The sequence below is a fragment of the Sorex fumeus genome, unplaced genomic scaffold (assembly GCF_029834395.1).
Source record: "Sorex fumeus unplaced genomic scaffold, SorFum_2.1 ptg000044l, whole genome shotgun sequence".
NCBI classification, from domain to species: domain Eukaryota; kingdom Metazoa; phylum Chordata; class Mammalia; order Eulipotyphla; family Soricidae; genus Sorex; species Sorex fumeus.
Genome location: NW_026606101.1, coordinates 40,977,664 through 40,997,734, shown reverse-complemented (window position 1 = coordinate 40,997,734; position 20,071 = coordinate 40,977,664). Strand labels below are relative to the sequence as shown.

Genomic DNA, 20,071 nt, shown 5'->3' with positions numbered 1-20,071 from the left:
ACAAAGTTGTTAATGATTTACTACATTTAATATTCCAACACCAATGCCACCACCAGTGCACCTTCCCACCACCATTATTTCCAATTTTCCCAACCACCCCTCAAACCTGAAGAGGTGTGTGAATATGGTAGCTCACCACAGAGCCATGAAGCCCTTGTAGAGGACATCACTAACATGTTGCTAGCAATTAATACTTGTGTATTTATATTTTCTTAAAGCCATAGCACATCAGGTAGGGGGTTTGCCTTGCATGCGGCCGACCTGCTCGACCCAAGTTTGGTTCCTCCACCCCTCTCGGAGAGCCCGGCAAGCTTACGAGAGTATCTAGCCCGAAAGGCAAATTCAATATGCCAAACACAGTAACAACAAGTTTCACAATGTTACTGGGCCCACTGGAGCAAATTGATGAACAACGGGAGGACAGTGACAGTGACAGTGAATTCAAACTGATAGACCTCTAGAAGTTTACATTTCGTCCAATGTACTGTGTTACTCTTGGTTCATCAGTGACATGTCATTCACAGCTGAACACTCCAGGAATTCAAAATTTTGAATGGGCTAATACAGCTGGAGTTAAATTTGTAACTGGATGGTGACTTTAGGTGCCCCGGACAACAGAGCCTGGCATGGAGTCTGGAGGCATCTTTGCAACTTGTTGATCTCTTTCAAGATTTTTTTGAGTCTCTGGATCATGGCCAGTTTATGAGCTTATTTGACCCAGAGGCTGTTCATGGGCATGACTGTCAAGCTTCTGGAGGAACAAGAAGATGGGAGGAGGTATTTCAACCCTGTAAGGAAGGACTGATTTAGAATAGAGCTCACCACAAATAGGTCATCCTGTAAAAAAGATAGTAATACACTTCTTAGAGTTGTTTCCACTCACAGTTGTGGGGTACGAATCACATTCAGGGGCAGGAGGCTGGGGACTGGGAATAATGACACACAGTTAAATTTGAATTTGTATATATTTTATAGGTCATTCAATTAATGTTAAATCATCTTTTTTGCTTTTTTAATTTAATTTTATTTTTATAAAGTACACAATATTTGATTACATTTAATATTTGAACACCAATCCCACCACCATATTTTGGATGTTTCCATCCCGAACCCCAATCCCTGCCCCAAAGCAGAACTGAAATAACTTAAATTGTTTGTTATGAATAAACCACTGAAAATGCTCCAAAATACTTTCCTTAGAGGAGAGTGTTTGAAGATTGTTGTATTTCACCCATGGTCATTAAGCCCTTCTGTAAGAGATTATTAATATGTTGTTAAGGGTTTAGCATTGTGTGCTTACATATACGTATATATGTATATGTATATGTATAAATGTATTTCCCTCTAAGATTGGTTGCCATCTTCTTTAAACCCCATCAAATGTGGTGCGCTCTTCTTGGAGTATGGGTGGTGTAAGGTATGAAATGTCCAGGAGTAGATTCACTCGTGGGTGAGGCTCAGCCAGAGTGTGTAAAGAGTGGCTGTGAGCATGGCAGCGGTTGAGTTCTGGAGGTTTTTGGCTGCCAGGGCTGGCTCCCTCGGGGCAGGGAGGGGCCTCACCCACCCCCTCCAGGGTGTCCTGAATGAAACATCCTGGCGCGGGGTCTGGCAGCATAGCTATGGTAAGTTTTATGCTCTCTTCTGAGAGAGAAGGACAATGAGTCTCTCATGCTAAATCATCTTAACTATGACAATAGCACTGTGATTAGAGAGAGAGACATCCTTGTTTGTTTTGAGATTGGATGATCTAAGTCACAGAAAAAGGAGATCAGAGAGGAGAGTCAAGATTTTAGAAAAATAGAACTGGCTGGAGCAAGACCCTTGATGGTAGAAAACGTACTGTTTTTAATATCTATTGCCCAAAACATAGAAGATTCAAAATATTTATTTCTTATTTGGTCCCTATGTGCACTTTGAACAGATAGTTCATCTCTGCTTCAAGTCGCAGGACTGAGAGGTGGGCAGGAAGCTGCTGGCTGGAATAGCTGCCTGTTGCCTAGGTCCCTTGCTTCTCCCGAAGCTGTTCCCTGTGCGGGTCCTGGCTTCTTCACAGCAGCACATCTTCTAAATGGCAGCTGATTTCCCTCAAAGTGCAGAAGGAGACGCAGTCTTTATTTTTTTTTTCCATCAATTTTCCATCTGTTCTTTCTTAGCAATAGTTTTTTTTTTTATCTGAATGGATGACATTTTTCTATATGCCTGCCTTTTTCCCCTTTAAATCAAGTTTTGATCATTTTATTTTTGTTTGGGGGTCACATGCAGTGATGCCCGGTGGTCACTTCTGGCTCTGCTTGAGGCATTACCTCTGATAGTGTTGGGTGGGGGGAACATATGGGATGCTGGGGATTGAATCTGGGCCAGCTGACACACTATACTGTCTCTCCAGCCCTGAGGTTTACTATTTTTTTTTTTTGTTGTACACTGTGTTTGTTGTTGGAATCAGTCAGATTCATAAACTTCAAGTCTTCTTTGGTCCTTTTTGTGTGTGTGTTTGTTTGGGGACCACACCAGCAGTACTCAAGAGCACTGGTTATCTCAGTGATCAGGAGTGATCAAGGGTTGTTCTTAATTGTGTTTGGGGATGCAATTCTGGGATTGAACACAGGTCTTCTTCTTTTTATTAATTTTTTATTAATTTTAAATTTTAAAAATTATTTTCTTCTTTACTCAAACACTGTGATTTACAAAATTGCTCATGATACATTTGTTACAGGCATTCAATTTTCCACCACCAATCCCAACACCAGTGCGACTTTCTCTTCACCATTAACCCCATTTTCTCAACCTGGCCTCAAGCTAAGCCTGGCCCCTTAGCAGGCACAAAATAACTTATTTTATAATGCTTGTTACAACTAAATGACTAATGGAATATAAGAAAAATACTCCAGTAAAAGAAAATTTGTAAAAATTGTTATATCTCACATAGGGTTATTAAGTCTTTGTCTGAGGATTTACTAAGCTGTTCATTGCTGGTTGAACCTTTTGTCTTGCTGGTTTTTGTTTGGGGGGCCCTTAATTGGCTCCTGTGCTACTTTTCCATCTAACTAACTGGGTGTGCTCCTACTGGGATGTTGGAAACTCCGGGATTTGTAACTGGACCATGAGTTTCCGTGGCGGGGGTTGTGGGATGTGGGTGTGGTGGCTGGGGTTTCTGAAGCTTGTGGGGGAGGCCTCCCACTGCCCACTCCCAGAAGACTGCAGATGAACCCCGGCCCCTGCACACTCAGCCCTCTGAGCTGTCTCTTGGGTCCTCCAGTTCTTGTTAAACCTTTCCCTGGAATTGCATGGTGACTTTAAAACATTTCCCCCCAGAATGTGCTTTCTTTTGAAAGACCTACACTTTATATGTTTGACTCTCAAAAGGGGGAAATGAGGAAAATGAAGGGGAGTGAAAAAGAAAAGTAAAGGGTGCTGGTTTCTTAATTTCCCCCCAAAATTGCTTCAGCGGGTGGTGAAGGGGCTACAGTACTGTGAGAATGGATGCCACAGTGTCCATCTGCCTCAGACTCAGCGTCTTTAAGATCAGAAGCAGCAACTGACAAGCAGAGCACCATGTCAGTCTTCTCCTGCAAGCTGAAAGTCCTGGAATAAACTTCAGAATTAGAAAATAGTTACATTAGCCATACCCTGCCAGTGCAGAGTCTGAGGAAAGAGACGGAGCCTGGTGTTCCTCCTCCCTTCCTCCTCTCCCTCCCAGGGTCTTCCTCTGGATTCTCGTCCTTGAGTTTTCCATTGGACCAAAGTACTATTTTTTCCCTGCCAATTCTCATGCTGAATGTTGATAGATTTTCTTCCTTCATATCCTTCCAGAAGGATTTTCTGAGGTTTAGTGTCACTGTCAGGTTAGATGTAAGACTCAGTAACCTGAGTCTCAAGCTCTGTGCTATAGGAATATTCCCATTGCTCATGGAGAAGACTGATCACTTGGTTACCTATTTCTTTTGGCATGTGCAGGCACACAATGACTAGCCTATAGCTGTCCACTTGCTGAATGCCTTATTGATCCTGTAAGTTTAGCTGAAAGGCCAACTCCATATCAAAGTTTGATGGAACACATACTTAGGTAGTCTGTTCAATCTTATTTTCCCCCTTGGGGAGGTTACACCTAGTGGTGCTCAGGGCTAACTCCGGCTCAGTGCTCAGGGATCACTCCTGGTGGAACTTGGAGAACCATATAGAGTGCTAGGTAGGTTGACTGCATGGGGGGCTAGCACCCTACCCACTGTACTATCTCTCTGGCCCCTTTTCAATATTCTAAGTGAATTTCCATGGAATACAATAATAGTATTGGTAGTCAATATTTATGGCATACTTACTATATGTCAATATGTGCTCAATTCTAGGATTTTTGTGTGACCCTACAACCATTGCATTCTTCAGTCTTTTCAGGGACATTCTCTACCAATACTTAGTAGAGAGCATCACTGAGAAATCTACCATTTTAAAAAATAGAAGCTATGCCCAGCAGTTCTTGTGAGCCATATGGTGCCAGGGACTTAACTTAGGGCTTTGCACATGCTCCCTTCCAGGGCTCCAAAACTGACAGTTTTCCACCAAAACCCACTTTTTTCTTCTTCCAAGGAACTGGAGTAATCTCCTAGCTGGAGATTATTTTTCAATCTACTTTACTGCTAGGCATAACCAAGTAACTAAGTATTCACTGTTATAATGTGAAAAATGGCTGTCACATCCTAAGGCTGCCCTTTCATTGGAGCTTCCATTGACTTATTTCTTTAGTGTCTTCAATTTAGCATGGTTGCTTAGACTGCGGTGATAACCTAGGGTTGGAAGAAGAACAAAATAAAAGGTAACTTGATTTCTTTTTCTGCTTCTTCCTCTTTTTTTTTTTTTTTTGGAGAGGGACAAAGAACTTAGCCTGGGTGACATAAACTGCACTCATGCAGTTTTTTTTTTTTTTTGGTGGTGCTTGGGGGACCACATAGCACTGGAGATAAAACCCTCCCCTTTCCATATGCAGAAGACGTACTTCAGCCCTCTGAGCTGTCTTCCTGGTCTAAACCTGGATTTCTATTTTTTGTTTTGGTTTTGTTTGGGAGCCACACCCAGTTGTGCTCGTTTATTCATGGCTCTGTTCAGTGATTACTCCTGGTGGTGCTAACTTTCTGATAAAAAAAAACCTGGATTTTTGAATGTGTAAAAGCACAGGCAGATGCTAAATTACAATTATTATAAACAATTATCGAATAATAATCGATATGCCAGACACAGTAACAACAAAGTCTCCAATGGAGACGTTACTGGGCCCGCTCGAGCAAATCGACGATCAACGGGAGGGTCTTTACTTTTACTTTACTTATAAGCAATTATAAATTTCTATTAATTATAAGCATAAAACTCCATATTCTCAGGCTAGAGGTATAGTCAGCAGTAGATCATTTGCCTTGCAGGTGTGGGGACCTGGGTTCAATTCTTGGTACCGCAAAACAAAAAACATTTTTAAAAAGTGAAGAAAAATCTGGGGGGGGGGAAGGGAAGAAAAATGCTTACATATTCTCAGAGCCACTGTGTTCTGAGCTCTACCACACTAAATAAGACATCGCCTTGGACAATTTGTATTTAGCAGATCAGCTTATTCCATTGAGAAGGCCTGAGGGCATAGGAACCAGGCCAAATTAATACCTCTCTCTATTTGGTTTGGCATATATTCGGCCAGGAATATCCTTAGTACTCAAGAATGAACACTCTTGGAAAATAAGTAAGCAAGTATATTATTCTTAGATTACTGAAAAATGTCTTTGAGGAATATTTGAGGTTTAAGTATAGATGCAGTCATCACTTAAAAGAGACGGAGAACTATTTTCAGCAAGAATTGCGACCATGATGCAGAACTGACAGTGTTCTGTGGGCAGGGGGCAGGGGGTGATTTCAGTGAACTTCATCATTGCTCTAAGTGTGCTAGCAAGTGCTGGGAAGACTTGGCCTATGGAATCCTACAGAGGCCATTTCACATTTCACTATTACCACAGTATCAGTCAACTGCGGGATGCTGACGAGTGGCATTCCAGCTCATTCCCGGGCATGTTCCAGTGGTTGAGCATCATCCCGCTTAAAATTTGGGAGGCAGGAGGTGGCAGTGAGCTCATCCATCAGCATCATCTGTCGCCATCTCTGAGCTGCCAGCATGACAGCTGGGCAAGCACAGAATCAAGTTGACTGGCAGAATGTTTTACATCTAATGAGTTTGTGCAAAATAATAATATAATAAATAAGGCTCTAGAGGAACTCGGTTATCACTTGCATTCCAAAAGTGAGATATGGCCTTACCAGAAGCGCACAGAGCCATCTGTCATCAAATATTAGTCTTGGTGTCAATGGCCTAACCATCCTGAGGAAATGGAAAAATATCAGCATAGGGGGCACCTGACAAAACCTTGTCGTTCAAGAAGCGTTAAATGGAGCATGTGAAGGAGCCAGAGATTCCCAGATGACTGTGAAATAAATATATAACACCGCTACCCAAAGCAGTTAGACTTGAAATCTTGGCTGCTGAATGCTAACGCATCTTTCCGTGGCATAAGTGCAGTTTATGTCACCCAGGCTAAGTTCTTGAGTAATCTAATCCTTATCTGCTTGGATTTGGGGCTGGAATTATTGCAATCTTCTTTAATGTGTTTTTTCCAGTTTGATAAATCAAAATCTGATCGTCACCAAAGCACTCTGCCCGTGACAGCCCTGCCAGTGACAGGAATATGAAAGTGGATGAAAGCTCGAGAATTGGATAAAAAGCTGTGAGGATTTAGAGTTGTTTGGTTTCCCCCCTCCGCTCTCCCCCGCTCCTGGCACAACTCCATATCTAAAACTGCTTTCAGGATACACTGAATTCTGGTAAAATCCTGAGTATTTTCCTAGCTGCCCTTTGTCCTGGCCAGGCTGTCCTATGTGGAGCAGGGAACAGTCAGTGTCCTCTGCGGGGCAGCCTGACATAGTGTGCAGGACTGGAGATCATTGGGGACTAAAGTGGGGAGGCCCTGTGGGTCTGCGCATCAGTCTTCCCTGAGTCCCTGGGACCTGAGTACTGGCCGACAGTGTCACAGTGAAGCTCCATGAACTTACTCTTTCTCCAGATGCCAGGGAGCCCAGCTTTGCCCTCAGTCCCTGACTAGAGACAGCTCACCCTTCCAACCTGGAGTCCCACAGCAGCCCATTGTGTTGACTTGGAGCTAGTGTCTCCAGCATGTCTTCCTTCAGCTCTTCACATTTATCTTACACACACATACCAGTTCTGGGATCCTCTGGACATCTTTAGTTGTCATTCTGATTTGTTTTTGGGGCCACACCCAGTGATGCTCAGGGCTTATTCCTGGCTCTGGACTCAGGAATTATTCCTTGTGGTGCTTGGGGACCATGTGGGATGCTGGGGGTCTGACCCAGGTTGGCCCTGTGGAAGGCCAGCGCCTTACCTGCTGTACTCTCTGGCCTCTCAGCTGTCATGCAGGAATGATAGTCACCCACTGTGTAGCTGATCCATAAGCTGCCCCTTCAGGCAGGCCCCTGTGCTGACCTCTAGAGGCCATGGTAGGCCCTCTGGTCAGTCTGGAAGATGTTCCCACTGCTTTCCCATCCCTTCCATCGAAGAGCTCCTGATCCCTTGGAAGGCCATGACACAGCAGCTCTGCTGCCCAGGCAAGGTTTGCTTACCTGGAAGTTATCCACAATGCTCCTGTCAGACTCTTGATGGGAGGCAAGACCACAGGCAGTACTAACTCTCTCACAGCTGAGCCAGCTACTGTCAGGACTGAGGTATCCCATCTTCCCCCCAAAGCCACAGTGAGGGCCAAAAGAACCACTTTGGATTGGTTTTCCTTATTCCTCATCAGGAGGGGTTGATGCCAGCATTGGCACTGAGCCCTAACTTCCCAGGTGAGCTGACATGGGCTCTGCCACTTGATTAAAGGTGTGGCTGATGCCCTTTCCAGGTTTCTAGTCCCAATCCCTGAGCAGAACCAGGTGTGGTGCTGGTCCCCCACAAAATAAACCCCCAAATAAAGCCATAACTACAAATGTAGTCATATTTTAATTTTAAATTTTCTAATAGCCACATTAGAAATTTAACAAGAAATGAATGGATTTAATTTTTGAAATAAAAATGAGATAGATTTCTGAGTTTTATTTATTTTTGCTTTTTGGGTCACACCCAGCGATGCTCAGGGATCATTCCTGGCTCTGCACTCAGGAATTACTCCTGGCGGTGCTTGGGGGACCATATGGGATGCCGGGGATCGAACCCAGGTCTGCTGCGTGCACGGCAAACGCCCTACCTGCTATGCTATCGCTCCGGCCCGAGTTTTATTTTTATTTATTTATTTTTTTATTAGTGAAACACCATGAGGTACAGTTGTAGACTTACAAGTTGTTGTGTTTGGGTTTCAGTTATGCAATGATCGAGTACCCATCCCACCACCGGTGCCCATTCTCCACCCCCACCAATCCCAGTATCCCTCCCACCCCCTCATCCCCTATCCCACCCTGCCTCTGTGTCAGGACACTCCCTTTTGTTCTATCTCTCCTTTTGGGTGCTGTGGTCTGCAGAAGAGACATTGGGTGGCAATCATGTTCGGTCCATAGATTACTTTCAGCAGGCATCTCCCATCCTGGGCAGATCTTCCCAGCAGCCTTTATTTGGTGCTCCCTTTTCTATCTGAGCTGACTTTACCCCTGGAGTGTGCGGTTGGCCTCTAAGCCATGGAGTGAACAACCTGGTATTTATCACAGCTGTTCTCGGGTGTTAGTCTCTTATTTTGTTACTTTATATTACCCAGATGAATGCCATCTTTCTATGTCTGTCCCTCTCTTTCTGACTCATTTCACTTAGCATGATATTTTTCATGTCGTACCACTTGTATGTAAATTTCATGACTTCATTTTTTCTAACTGCTATATAGTACTCCATTTTGTAGATGTACCAAAGTTTCTTTAACCAGTCATCCCTGAGTTTTATTTTTAATTTATTTCATTTTAAATGTACTATCTCGCCCGCACGGCAAAGCCTGGGAAGCTACCCGTGACGTATTTGATATGCCAAACACAGTAACAACAAGTCTCACAATGGAGACGATACTGGGCCCCCTCAGGCAAATCGATGAACAATGGGAGGTCAGTGCTACAGTGCAGTGAAGTATTTAAAAACACCTTTTAAAAACACTGTGGTTTATCAAGTTGTTCATAATACAGTTGTAATGAGCATTCCATGTTCCAACATCACATCTACCAGCAGTGACCTTCCCATGTACCCATTTCCCCCGCCCCTCTCCACACACCTGCCCCCTTAGCAGGCGCAAAATAATTTATTTTATATTGCTTATTATAACTAAATGGCTAAGGTAATTATCAAAAAAATACTACAGTAAAAGAAAAGTTGTGAATTGTTCTATGTCAGAATGGGGTCATTAAGTCCTGTATGAAGGTTTGTTAAGCTGCTTGTTGTTAGTTGAGCCTTCTGTGTTATTATTTTTGTTAATTGGGCCTCGTTGACTTCAACGTTACTTTCCCATTGAATTTGGTGTCCTCCTACTAGGATGTCAGTATTCTGAAATTTGGAAGTATCACGACGCTGATATGTGGCCACTCGCTCTAGAAACTCTGGGATCTATAGGACTTTAGAACTGCCAGGAGTAACCCCTGAGCACTGCCAGGCATTGCCCAACCCCCCCAAATAAAACAAAAATAAAGTCTTCCCAACTAGAAATGGGTAGTTCTCGTGTTTAAAATTCTTTTCTGAGTGGAGGAGTGGTTCGGGCCATACCTTGCAGTGCTCAGGAGTGCTTGTGGGGTCCTATGCAATGCTGGGGATCTAACGGGGTCGGCTGCATGCAAGACAAATGCTTCTCCCACCTCCACCCTGCACTCCTTCCTGACTGAAATTTTGTAATCCTAGGGGAAAGCGGGTGTTAGAGAACATGCCTCTCACCTGCGAAGCCCCGATTTCATTCCCTGGCACTGGAGAGCTCCATGGCCATGGCAGGCTGTGGCCCCAGGCTCCTGATACCAGTGGGTAAGGCCCCCAACTGTAATGATAGTGACAAAAATACATAATATTTCGTTGTTTTAATAATTTCATAATTTAAAATACTTTTTACCTTTTTTTTTTTTTGCTGAAAATGGTAGCTGAATTCAAATAAATAAATAACCAAATGGGTTTGCCTGAAGAAATTGTTCTTACATTCACCAACTTTGCTGGACTCTCACTTGTTGGAACAACTTGCTTTTAGTCTCCTGATTTTCTTTGTAGAAACATTGTCTGTGAGTGAGAAACACCATGTCTTCCACTCTCTTCTACAATTTTCACCTTCCCTGCCCCTCCTCCCCCAGCACACTCAGCCCACCAGTGTCGCTGCACCCATGCCCTGTGGAGTCTCCTTCATCTCCAGTCCATATTGCTGTTTTTTGCTCCTTTCTGTGTCAATACAATTTTCTTAATTATTGCAGTTATTGTGAGCACTCTAATTTGCTTTTATTTTTCAAGACTGTTTTGGCTGTCCTGAATCCTCTGAATTTACATATAAATTTTAGAATCAGCTTGTGAACTTCAACGAGAAAGAAACTTGAATTTTGATGGGCACTACATTAATCATTTTGCATTTAATAACACTTAAAATTATCATGCTAGTTCATATTTAGCACTGTAGCCCTGTCCTCCCGTTGGAAATCTCAGTTGAATAATAATGTGGTTCAGATTTCCCCATTAAAAAAAATAAGAAAAGTTAAAAAGACACGTTTGTTTTGGATATCACATATGCACAGAGGCTATAAGTTTGTTTAAAGACTTTTAATTCCAATGATGTTACATCTGATTAGTCATAAAAATCATCAAAATCATCAGATGTGTTATGGTTCCTCGGACGTAAAGCTGCTTCAATCTCTGAGTTACTGTCATCAGACTCGCCCCAGAAGGCTGGAAGAGAAAACCAGATGATTAGTTAGCATCATTTTATTCTGATTAGTTCAGTACAATCAGTGGAACCAGTTGGCTGGAGCACCAGCCTGTTGAACAGTCTGCCAGAGACAGCAGGTGGTGGGTGCTGAACGGCCCTTGCAGTGCAGGCGCTTCTGCGCGGACCTGGATCCCGCGTGTGCCCGGCGCTGCTGGGACAGTCCTGCTTGGAGGTTCCCTTGTGGCTCTGCTCTCTCTGACCCCGCTACCCCGCTACAGGACGGGATGTGGGGCAGGACGAAGGCAGTGGTGAGGGGGTTGGAGGGAGGCTTCCTCGGCCTGTCTGCGCTGCTCCTGACAGAGAGCAGAGGGGACGAGTGAGGCTGGCACGAGTGAAGGCCACTGGGGACGGGGGGGAGGTTGGGGGTGGGAGGGTGGCACAGGCAGGAGAGGAAGCCAGCAGAGGCGGTCTAACGAGGGGGCAGCAGCAGACAGCGCAGCTTTTCTCACCGGCCCCGTAAGGCGGAGGAAGGAGGCCTTTACCCTGTGACTCTATGTCCGGTCTATGTTAGTCTTTTTTCTTTTTTTCTTTTTGGGTCTCATCCGGCAATGCGCAGGGGTTACTCCTGGCTTCGCACTCAGGAATCACTCCTGGTGGTGCTGGGGGGACCCTATGGGATGCTGGGAATCGAATCCGGGTCGGCCGCGTGCAAGGCGCTGTGCTATTGCTCCAGCCCCTATGTTAGTCTGAACTCCCATCTAGGTCGCTGACGGCTACTCTCAGGCAGGACATCCTCGTCTCATGTGACAGGCTGCCACTGAGCTAGCCTGTGTCCGTGGGGGGGGGGGGGGGGTGTACGCTGAGGGTCTCCAGCACGCCTAGGAGACTGACCATCTTCATGATTGTCCATCGCTACATGGTGCAGTCTGCCGGCTCTGGGATGACTTTGGCATGGTTCCATTCAATTCTTGCACTAACCTAGTAAAGCCAAGTATTTGGGTGGCCGGGGGAGGGATCTCCCTTACCTGGAGAAGTTGGGCCATATATGGCCATGCTCAGGGACTGCCCCTGGAACTGTAGTCAGCAGTGGCCCCTGGAGTTTGCTTAAGCCACCAAATACAGTACTGGGAATCAAACCAGAGTTGGCATGCAACTGGTTTGAGACTGAGAGAGGTGATTTAACCAGCCAGCACCTGCGGATCAGTGGGGGGTCAGCCAGGACTCCCTCAGGCTGGCTCAAACCCATACCCTCGACTGCAACCCACTGAGAATGAGGTGGAAGGCGGCAGGAGGGAAGGGGCCTCAGCTCAGAAGGGCTGAGCCACACGGGAGCATGAAGGAGAGTGAGACCCTCCCTGTGTGCAGGCACTGGAGGGTCTCCAGACCTGCCGGGCAGAGGGAAGGAAAGGGCCGTGCAGAGGAGCAGCCTCGGCACAGGCGCAGAGGCCTAGGTGTGGGGGGTCTGGAATAAGCTGTTTGGGATTAGTCCGGGAAAAGGGAGGGTAGTGACAGTAGCGATTTCTTTACCTTTTTATTATCAGCCTTTGAAATTAATTTTATTATTATTATTTTGTTTTTGGTCCCTGCCTAGCTATGATCAGGGCTTACTCCTGGCTCTGTGCTCAGGGGTCACTCCTGGCAGGGCTTGGGGGCACAAAGTGTGGTGTTGGGGACTGAACCTGGGTTGGCCACATGCAAGGGAGCTTGTCTTACCAGCTCTACTCTACAGAAACATCCGACATGTAAGGTTAGATAATGAAGTTTTTAGATGCTGGAAGTCATGTGGGAGATGATCAGGAGCAAGACAAAGGTTGGATGTGAGAAAGTCAGTTTGAATCCCATGCCAACCCCTACCGTGTCAGGGGACATGGCGAGCAGGAATTTCAGGAGCAGACAGCAGCGCTGCCGGTGGACGTGGGCCTTCAACCCTGCAAACTCCTACCTGCACATTCAACTCTGTGCTGGCCACTGGGGGCTGGGGCGTGTGGCCTGAAGAAGGGGGCCACACCCCCTTTGGTGCTCTCAGAGGCCAGAGCCCAGGACATGGAAGGGCAGCCATAAGTACAGCTGAGCCTCACAGCCTCCCGGGGTAGCCAAGATAGAAACATGCCACTACAGTCTTTCAGTTAAATTCTTTCGGTTAAATCACAAAATGAACAGGAGTGGGGAGAGGACATAGCAGGGAGGCCTTAGCCATGTGCATGTAGCTCGCTGCCTTCCAACCCCCCCGCCCCCACCCCTGCACAGAGTTCCCTGAGCACCATCTTCAGTCCCCAAACCAAAAAGAAATATGCAAGTAATTAAAATGCAAAATGAAAATGTCATTACCAGTCTCTCTTACCTTTAGACTTGAAATTGGTAGGCAGTTTCTTGTTTTCATGCCTGTAAACAAGGAAACTGTGTAAAGTCCTTCTAAATAGTAATCTAGTAAATTAGTAACTTACAGTAAGCATATTTAGGGAAGATTTTTCAGATTATTCACAGAAGGCCGGATAATTTACACTGGTTCCCTGAATGTGAAGAGAAAATGTCAGGCCTGCTCTGGCCTCTCCCGCTTTGGGGAAGGGTCCCCACTGTGGCAAGACAGCCCAGTCCCACTCGGCCCTGCCCGCCTGGCTGGCAGCAGGCAAGCAAGCGGTAAGTGAAATACCTAAAACAGATCAGAGACATCAGGACGTGGGCTGGGAGCAACAGCACAGCAGGCAGGTGCTTGCCCTGAACCTAGCTGACCCACATTTCACCATATACGGTCCCCCAAGACCACAGCACCGGGCACTGCTGGGTGTACCCCCAAAGTTAGAATGTAAAAAGAAGGCAAGGAAGTCAACAGACCACAGTCAAATCACTTCAAACAAGGAGTTCAAAACAAAGCCCGGTTATAACTATCAGCACATCTGGAGAAAGGTCAAGGGAATGTTGCTCAGGTTTTGCATGCCAGAGGCCCCAGGTTTGATCCTGGCCCCACATGGCCCCGGCAAGCATGCCAGAAGTGACCCCCAAGCCCTGAGTGAGGGCTAGCCTTGGCGCACTGCCAAGTATGGCCTCTAAACCACCCTACTAAGAAGAAATACTGTCTTTAGTCATAAATGCTACAATTTACGTTTCTTTCCACTAATGCATCACTTTCTAGACTATCTGTTGATGGTCCTTTTCAAGCTTTTTTTTTTTTTTCAAATCTTCCATGGCTACTAGAGGCTCACGGCTATTTCCCCATAAGCAACAGATGGCTTCACACCCATCCAAAGAGCCAGCCAGGAAGGTGGGCATGGACAGTGTGTGCCTCAGGGATACATCTGGCACAGGCCGTGCACGTACTTGAGAGCAAGTGCACAGACCCAGACACCTGTGGCTTCTGTTCATCATGTAGCCCACCTTCCCTTTCCCAGGGCAGTGCATTAGGAAAAAATGTCTCTGAGATTCTGGTGTTTTGGGGGGACCCGCCATCCCCCAGTGGTACTCAGGGGCTACTTCTCCTGGCTCTGTGCTCAAGAGTCACTTCTGGTGGTGCTGAGGTGACCATTTGAGATGTTGGGGATCAAACCAGGATTGCCCACATGCAAAACAAGTCTCTTGACCATGGACCACTCCTCTAGCCCCTATGTTATACTTTTTTCATTTTGTTCTTGGGACCACATTTGGCAATGCTCAGGGGTTACTCCTGGATCTGTATTCAGGAATTACTCCTATCAGTGCTCAGGGGATGATATGGGGTGCTGGGGATCGAACCTGGGTTGGCTGCATGCAACGCAAACACCCTACTAGTGTTTTGGCCCTAGATTCTGTTTTTAAATCTGAAAAACGTTTCACAGGTCTGACAGGGAGATCGCGTGGCAGAACGTGGCCGAGGGGAGCCCTTATACGGCAAGAGCATAGAGGCAGGCGAGAACAGGAACATGCCCAGTCCTCACCGGCTATCTCTACTTGGTGCCTTCAAAGTGCCTCTGTGTTCAACATGGCTACCCATGACCAAACTCCCACTGTGGTACACTCTCTTCCACCAAAGCTGGCTTCTCCTCCTGTCTCAGATAATGGTATCTTTGACCCGCAATCCCTTCCCAGATCTGTCTACTCCTTTGTCCCCTGCCACTCAGACCAGGTGCTGCACCAGGTCACCTCCCAGGGATTCTCAGGGTGCTCACGTGCTGCTCCAACCTAGCCAACGAGACGAACATCCCTCTCTGGATTTCTGTAATAGCCTCTGACGGGTGCTACACTCATGTTGTCTCTGAGAATTCATTGGCCACTTTTCAGATCCCAAATCTGATCACCATCTCCTTTTGCTCACTTAAAAAGCCTTCCCTAAGTCTTCTCTTAGCTTATGGGAGAAGACCTGATCCTGAACGGCCCCCTGAGGGTCAGCCCGCTTTCCTAGGCCTCCCTGCCATGGCCTCCACACCACCTTCGCACTGACCAGTAGACTAGACTCTAAGTTTGCCGAGACTAGACTCTAAGTTTGCCAAAACCAGACTCGAAGTTTGCCGAGGGCAGCAACCATGTCTATTTCTGCCCATGAGTAACTGGGCTTCACTTTTCATGGTGTTGGTGAACAGGGAAGAGGTGAACTTCACTAAGCAGAGGCCCTGCTTAAGACACTCCATCTAGGCCAGAGCAATAGCACAGGGGGTAGGGCGCTTGCCTTGCACATGGCTGACCAAGTTCAAGCCCCAGCTCCCCAGATGTCTCCTGAGCCAGTCAGGAGTGATCCCTAGGTATAGTGCCAGGAGTAAGGTCTGAGTACCACTGGGTGTGGTCCAACAACCCCATCCACACATACAAAAAGCCCAAACAAAACAAAGACAATGAATCTGCACTTAATATATCCTTTGGTTTGCATTTTTCCACTTATAATGCAATTTAAGAATTATGATTTTTAAGCCTCTTCTCTTTCTTGTAGAAATATATTTTCCTACAAGAAACATATTTCTGAACTAGATTCATGTCATTACCAGAAAGAAAGTTGGAAGGTGCTGTTGGGTTAACACTACTTCTTTCTCATACCTTCAGGTTGCTTTTGGGAAACCATCTCTGCAAGTCAACATGATACTATTCAAGTTTGACCTTCATTACTTGCAATTCTTTATTTCTCTGGATCTCCTTTAAAGAATAAAGTCAAGACAAGGCCCATGGAGATTGCAGGAAAAGTTTGCTTAAAGTGCTATCCAAAGGCAACTAGTTTGGCTACTAGTGTGAGAGAGAGAGAGAAAAAATCACTTCTTAACAGAGCAATAGGGAAGAGTCATAAGTTTTAAGCCACAGGATACAGATACTATACTCATCAAATGTGCCTACAGTCTGATCTAACTGTGATTGCTCCCTGAGCCCAGAGACAAATTTAAGCCCTGAACACAGTGGGATGTGGCCCCCCCACCAAAAAAAAGTCTTGCTGGTAGGGGGAAGAGATTAGACAAAATGCAAAATGTTCACATCTACCTTGTGGACCAATGTGTCCAGTGTCCAGAGAGGGGGAAGAATGGACAAGGCTCCTGACATGAGTATGTACGGGCACATGCTCCTCTCTGTCCTGCCCACTCATGCTGAGGACGGCTCAGATGCAGAAGGCACTGCTGTTTCAGTGTGTGATGTCACAGAGGTCAGGGCACTGAAAAATGGCTTTTCCTAAGTAAGAATGCTTGAGTGAGTATCTCTGTGCATGTTGTCAGAGTGCTGGTGGTTATGAACACTGTGCTGGAGAACTCCGCCCCCACCGCCCCCACATACACACACATCTACTGAGGAGGCCCTGTTGGGAATAGCACCTGACTACATCATCTGGCTTCTGTCCCTGCACCACAGATGAGATGAGAGGAAGATCCCAGGTCCACTAAAAAGGCAGTCTGTAGGGCCAGTTCTTCTGTGCAGGAAACTAAGAGAAGATTAAGAATTGCCTCTTTTGCAAATCACAACACCCAATAAGAGAGAGAGAACAAAAGGGAATGCCCTGCCACAGAGGCAGGGGGGGATGGGGGGGATGGGGGTGGGAGGGATACTGGGATCCGTGGTGGTGGGAAATGGGCACTGGTGGAGGGATAGGTATTTGATTACTGTATAATTGAAACCCAAGCACAAAAATTGTAAGTCTACAAACTGTACCTCATGATGGCTCACTAATAAAAAATAAATTAATTAAAAAAAAAGAGTTGGCCTTGAAAATCTGGCAAGCATATCAGTCAGGCAAAAGAGTGAGGCAAAAGAATTTCAAAAAAATGGGGCTGGAGTGATGCCATGTGTAGGGCACTGGCTTTGCATGCGGCTGACCTGAGTTCGATCCCTGGCACCCCGTAAGCATTGCCAGGAGTAATTTCTGATCACAGAACTAGGAGTAAGGCATGAGCACTGCCGGGTACAACAAACAAAAAGAATTTCCAAAAAGGCTGAACAGGAGCCAGGGTACACAGAACCCGGCACGAGAACAAGGCTCCATGAGGGCTAGCAGGAATCATTGAAGTGGAGGTTGGGGTACTGGGTGATTCCCGGCCCACTGTGAGAAGATGTGATGTTTGTTCTAGTCAAGAAATTTTATGTACAATATTTATTTTCATATATATAAATTTTTTAAAAATCCAAACAAACCACCCAAATCACTGTGACTCTGTGGACCGACAGGTTGAGTCAGGCTCTGACATTCACAATGTTGGGGACAATGAGGAAGGGCTCGCTGTGGGAAGTGTGAGCTGGGATCAAAGTGTTTTCGTAAGCCCGGAATAACTAATTTAGGAGAAGGCACTGGTCTTTAGACTTTGACTTATGTGATTTTTCAGTGATTTCTAGCTAAATAGTAGTAAAATGTCTTAAACAGATTCTGCATTTGTAATTTTCTCAAAAATAGACATTTCCGAAATATTAAGGACAGAACCAAAAAACAATAAACAAAAAACCCACTTCTGACTGTACGAAAACGAATAATCCTGCGAGTGTGCCAACAAACTTCTGTGTACTGACTGATTTTGGTTTTCTTTGGGGCCAGACCTGGAAGGTGCTCGAAGGGCCTTGGCCGATAGTGCTTGGGTAGCAGGAACTGAACCACTGAAGGTGGACCGAGCTCAGGTTCCCATCTGGCAAGGCCCGGGCGCCCCCTGGCGGCCGGTCGGGGTCCGCACCACACCCTGTCCGCCCCCGCGCCCGCCGCGCCGGTCCTACGGGGGACACGCGGGCATTCTGGAGCTTACTAGGCCAGGCTCCAGGCAAGTTGGGGTGCAGGCCGGCCGGGCGCTTCTGTGCAGGCCTCCCCAGGCTCCGCAGGGAGCGCTTCCCCCGATCCAAGCCGGAGTTCCCTGTCGTGATCTTCCATTCTGGGAGAAAAGGGTCCCGGGCAGGAGCCGCCGCCCCCCGTGCGCCCATGGCCGGCGCCCCCTGCCGGCTGCTCCCCGCGCTGCAGGCGGCGGGAAGGCCACCCACGAAGGCGCTGCTAGGGGCAAGGCGGGCTGGCTGACTTCTGCTACCTTACCCCCCAATCCCCGCAATTCTTTTATTTTTATTTTTTTTGGAAAAATGTTATTTTGTTCGGTCCAACCAGTAAACTAAAGTTTTAAAATATACTCTCGTTGAATCAATAGATCCGGGAGCATGAAAAAAAATAATAAAAAAACAAACCGGCTTCCTGGGGAAGGAAGGTAAAGCAAGAGACGTTTGCAAAGGAGAGGAAGCTCTGGCATGCACCCTGAACAAAAGGGAACAAGTGGTCTTTACTCGGAGAACGGCGCCCCATTAGGACTCACTCCTTCGTGCATTATGCCTTTCATCCCCACTCAACCACAAAATGATTTTGCTGAAGCAAATACAATGGTAGAAAAAGATTTACACTGAAAGAATCTTTAATAATAAACTGTTGCCGATCTGCCTACTTGCCCGTGATTTATAATACAATAAACATCAGATTCTATTACGGCTCATGCACTGAAGCGCTGCTCTGAGAAACGGAATATGAAAGCGCCCGAACCCCACCACCATCACAATGAAATGAGCATGTATAAATGTGCTAAGAGTATCTCTTTGCATCTTTTATAGCTTATGTGTATTAATCTGTAACGCTTATTAAGAAAGTCATTGCTATGCAAAGCAGCACCCAATCCCTTTCTCGGGCTTTTCAACAGAGTGCACTGTTTAGCCAATAGGACGGACCCTCTGGCCCTCATTCTGCATTCATCACAGGCAACATTTGCACAATGTATCTCTCAAAGGCGGCTGAAAAGAAGGCCTTAATACTCATGTAAACAACTGCAAACCAATTACTTAATGAATCAGACCCACACATAATGAGGTGCAGACAAAGAGCTATAAATGCATTTTTGTGCCCAAGCCACTGCTTTAAAGTAAAATCCCTCAGCTGTAGTTTGGGCTTAACTAGCACATCACAATTATTGTCTCTAGGACATCAGAGGAAGCCATTTTTTTTTTTTAAGGTCCAGCGGGTCTTTTTTTCCCCCCTTCTTTTTTTTGAGGTTGCTCATCAGCTCACTGACAAACTAGAGTAAAGAAGAATTTTTAAAAGTGCTACAGCAGCACTGCACTGTTATGTTTACTCTCAAGTACTGGGTTTTGAGACCACTTGTAAAAGCAATAAAGCACGAGGAGTGACTGCAGTAAGTGGGATCCTTAAATGTAAGCTTCTAAGAAATTTCAGTGAATCCAGGCACAAACGGCAAAAGCAGAGCTCTTCAAACCCAGGGTGGTGTATTCACAACACCAAGCCCACACAAGAACCAAACCGTGCCAGCCAGCAGAACCTTACACGCTCAAAGCCCAGACCTTTGCATCACTAGATTATTATCAAGTGTCTGGAACCAAGGGCTCCTTAAGACCTGTTTATATATTTTTTCCTTTTTAAAGGGTGATGATGAGATTACTTGTGAATTTTTTTGGTCATTAATTTCATGCAGAAACATCAGTATTAACAAAAGACTCACCTCAAAGGGGAAAACTTTTTAATTTTCAGTTTAGTGAAACAGAGATGAAATGACATTATCACGCTGAGAAAATGTATTTATATATAGATATATAGGCGGTAGGTGAAAAAAACATGGAATGTAAAGAAAAGCTGCAGAAGAATTACTGGAGGGGGGTTGGGGGCATGAGAGAAGTGAATGCCCCAGCTGTGCTGAGAACTTACTCCTGGCTGTGCTCAGGGATCACTTCTGGTAGGACCTAGAATACTGTATGTGGTACCAGGGGTGGCCCAGGTC

At 46.0% G+C, this 20,071-nt stretch overlaps 1 protein-coding gene across 7 annotated transcripts in view; it reads right to left on the bottom strand.

The window, feature by feature from the left end:
- Window positions 1-10,776: 10,776 nt before the first annotated feature.
- Window positions 10,777-20,071, bottom strand: part of KIZ (kizuna centrosomal protein) — a 203,066-nt gene continuing 193,771 nt past the window's right edge. For all 7 annotated transcript variants that reach the window (XM_056121686.1, XM_056121688.1, XM_056121691.1 and 4 more), the window contains 2 exons: window positions 13,234-13,274; window positions 10,777-10,912 (listed from right to left, as the gene is read on the bottom strand). In XM_056121686.1, the coding sequence (XP_055977661.1) occupies window positions 10,812-10,912; window positions 13,234-13,274 (142 nt within the window). In that variant the 3' untranslated portion in view covers window positions 10,777-10,811. The remainder of the gene's footprint in view (window positions 10,913-13,233; window positions 13,275-20,071) is intronic.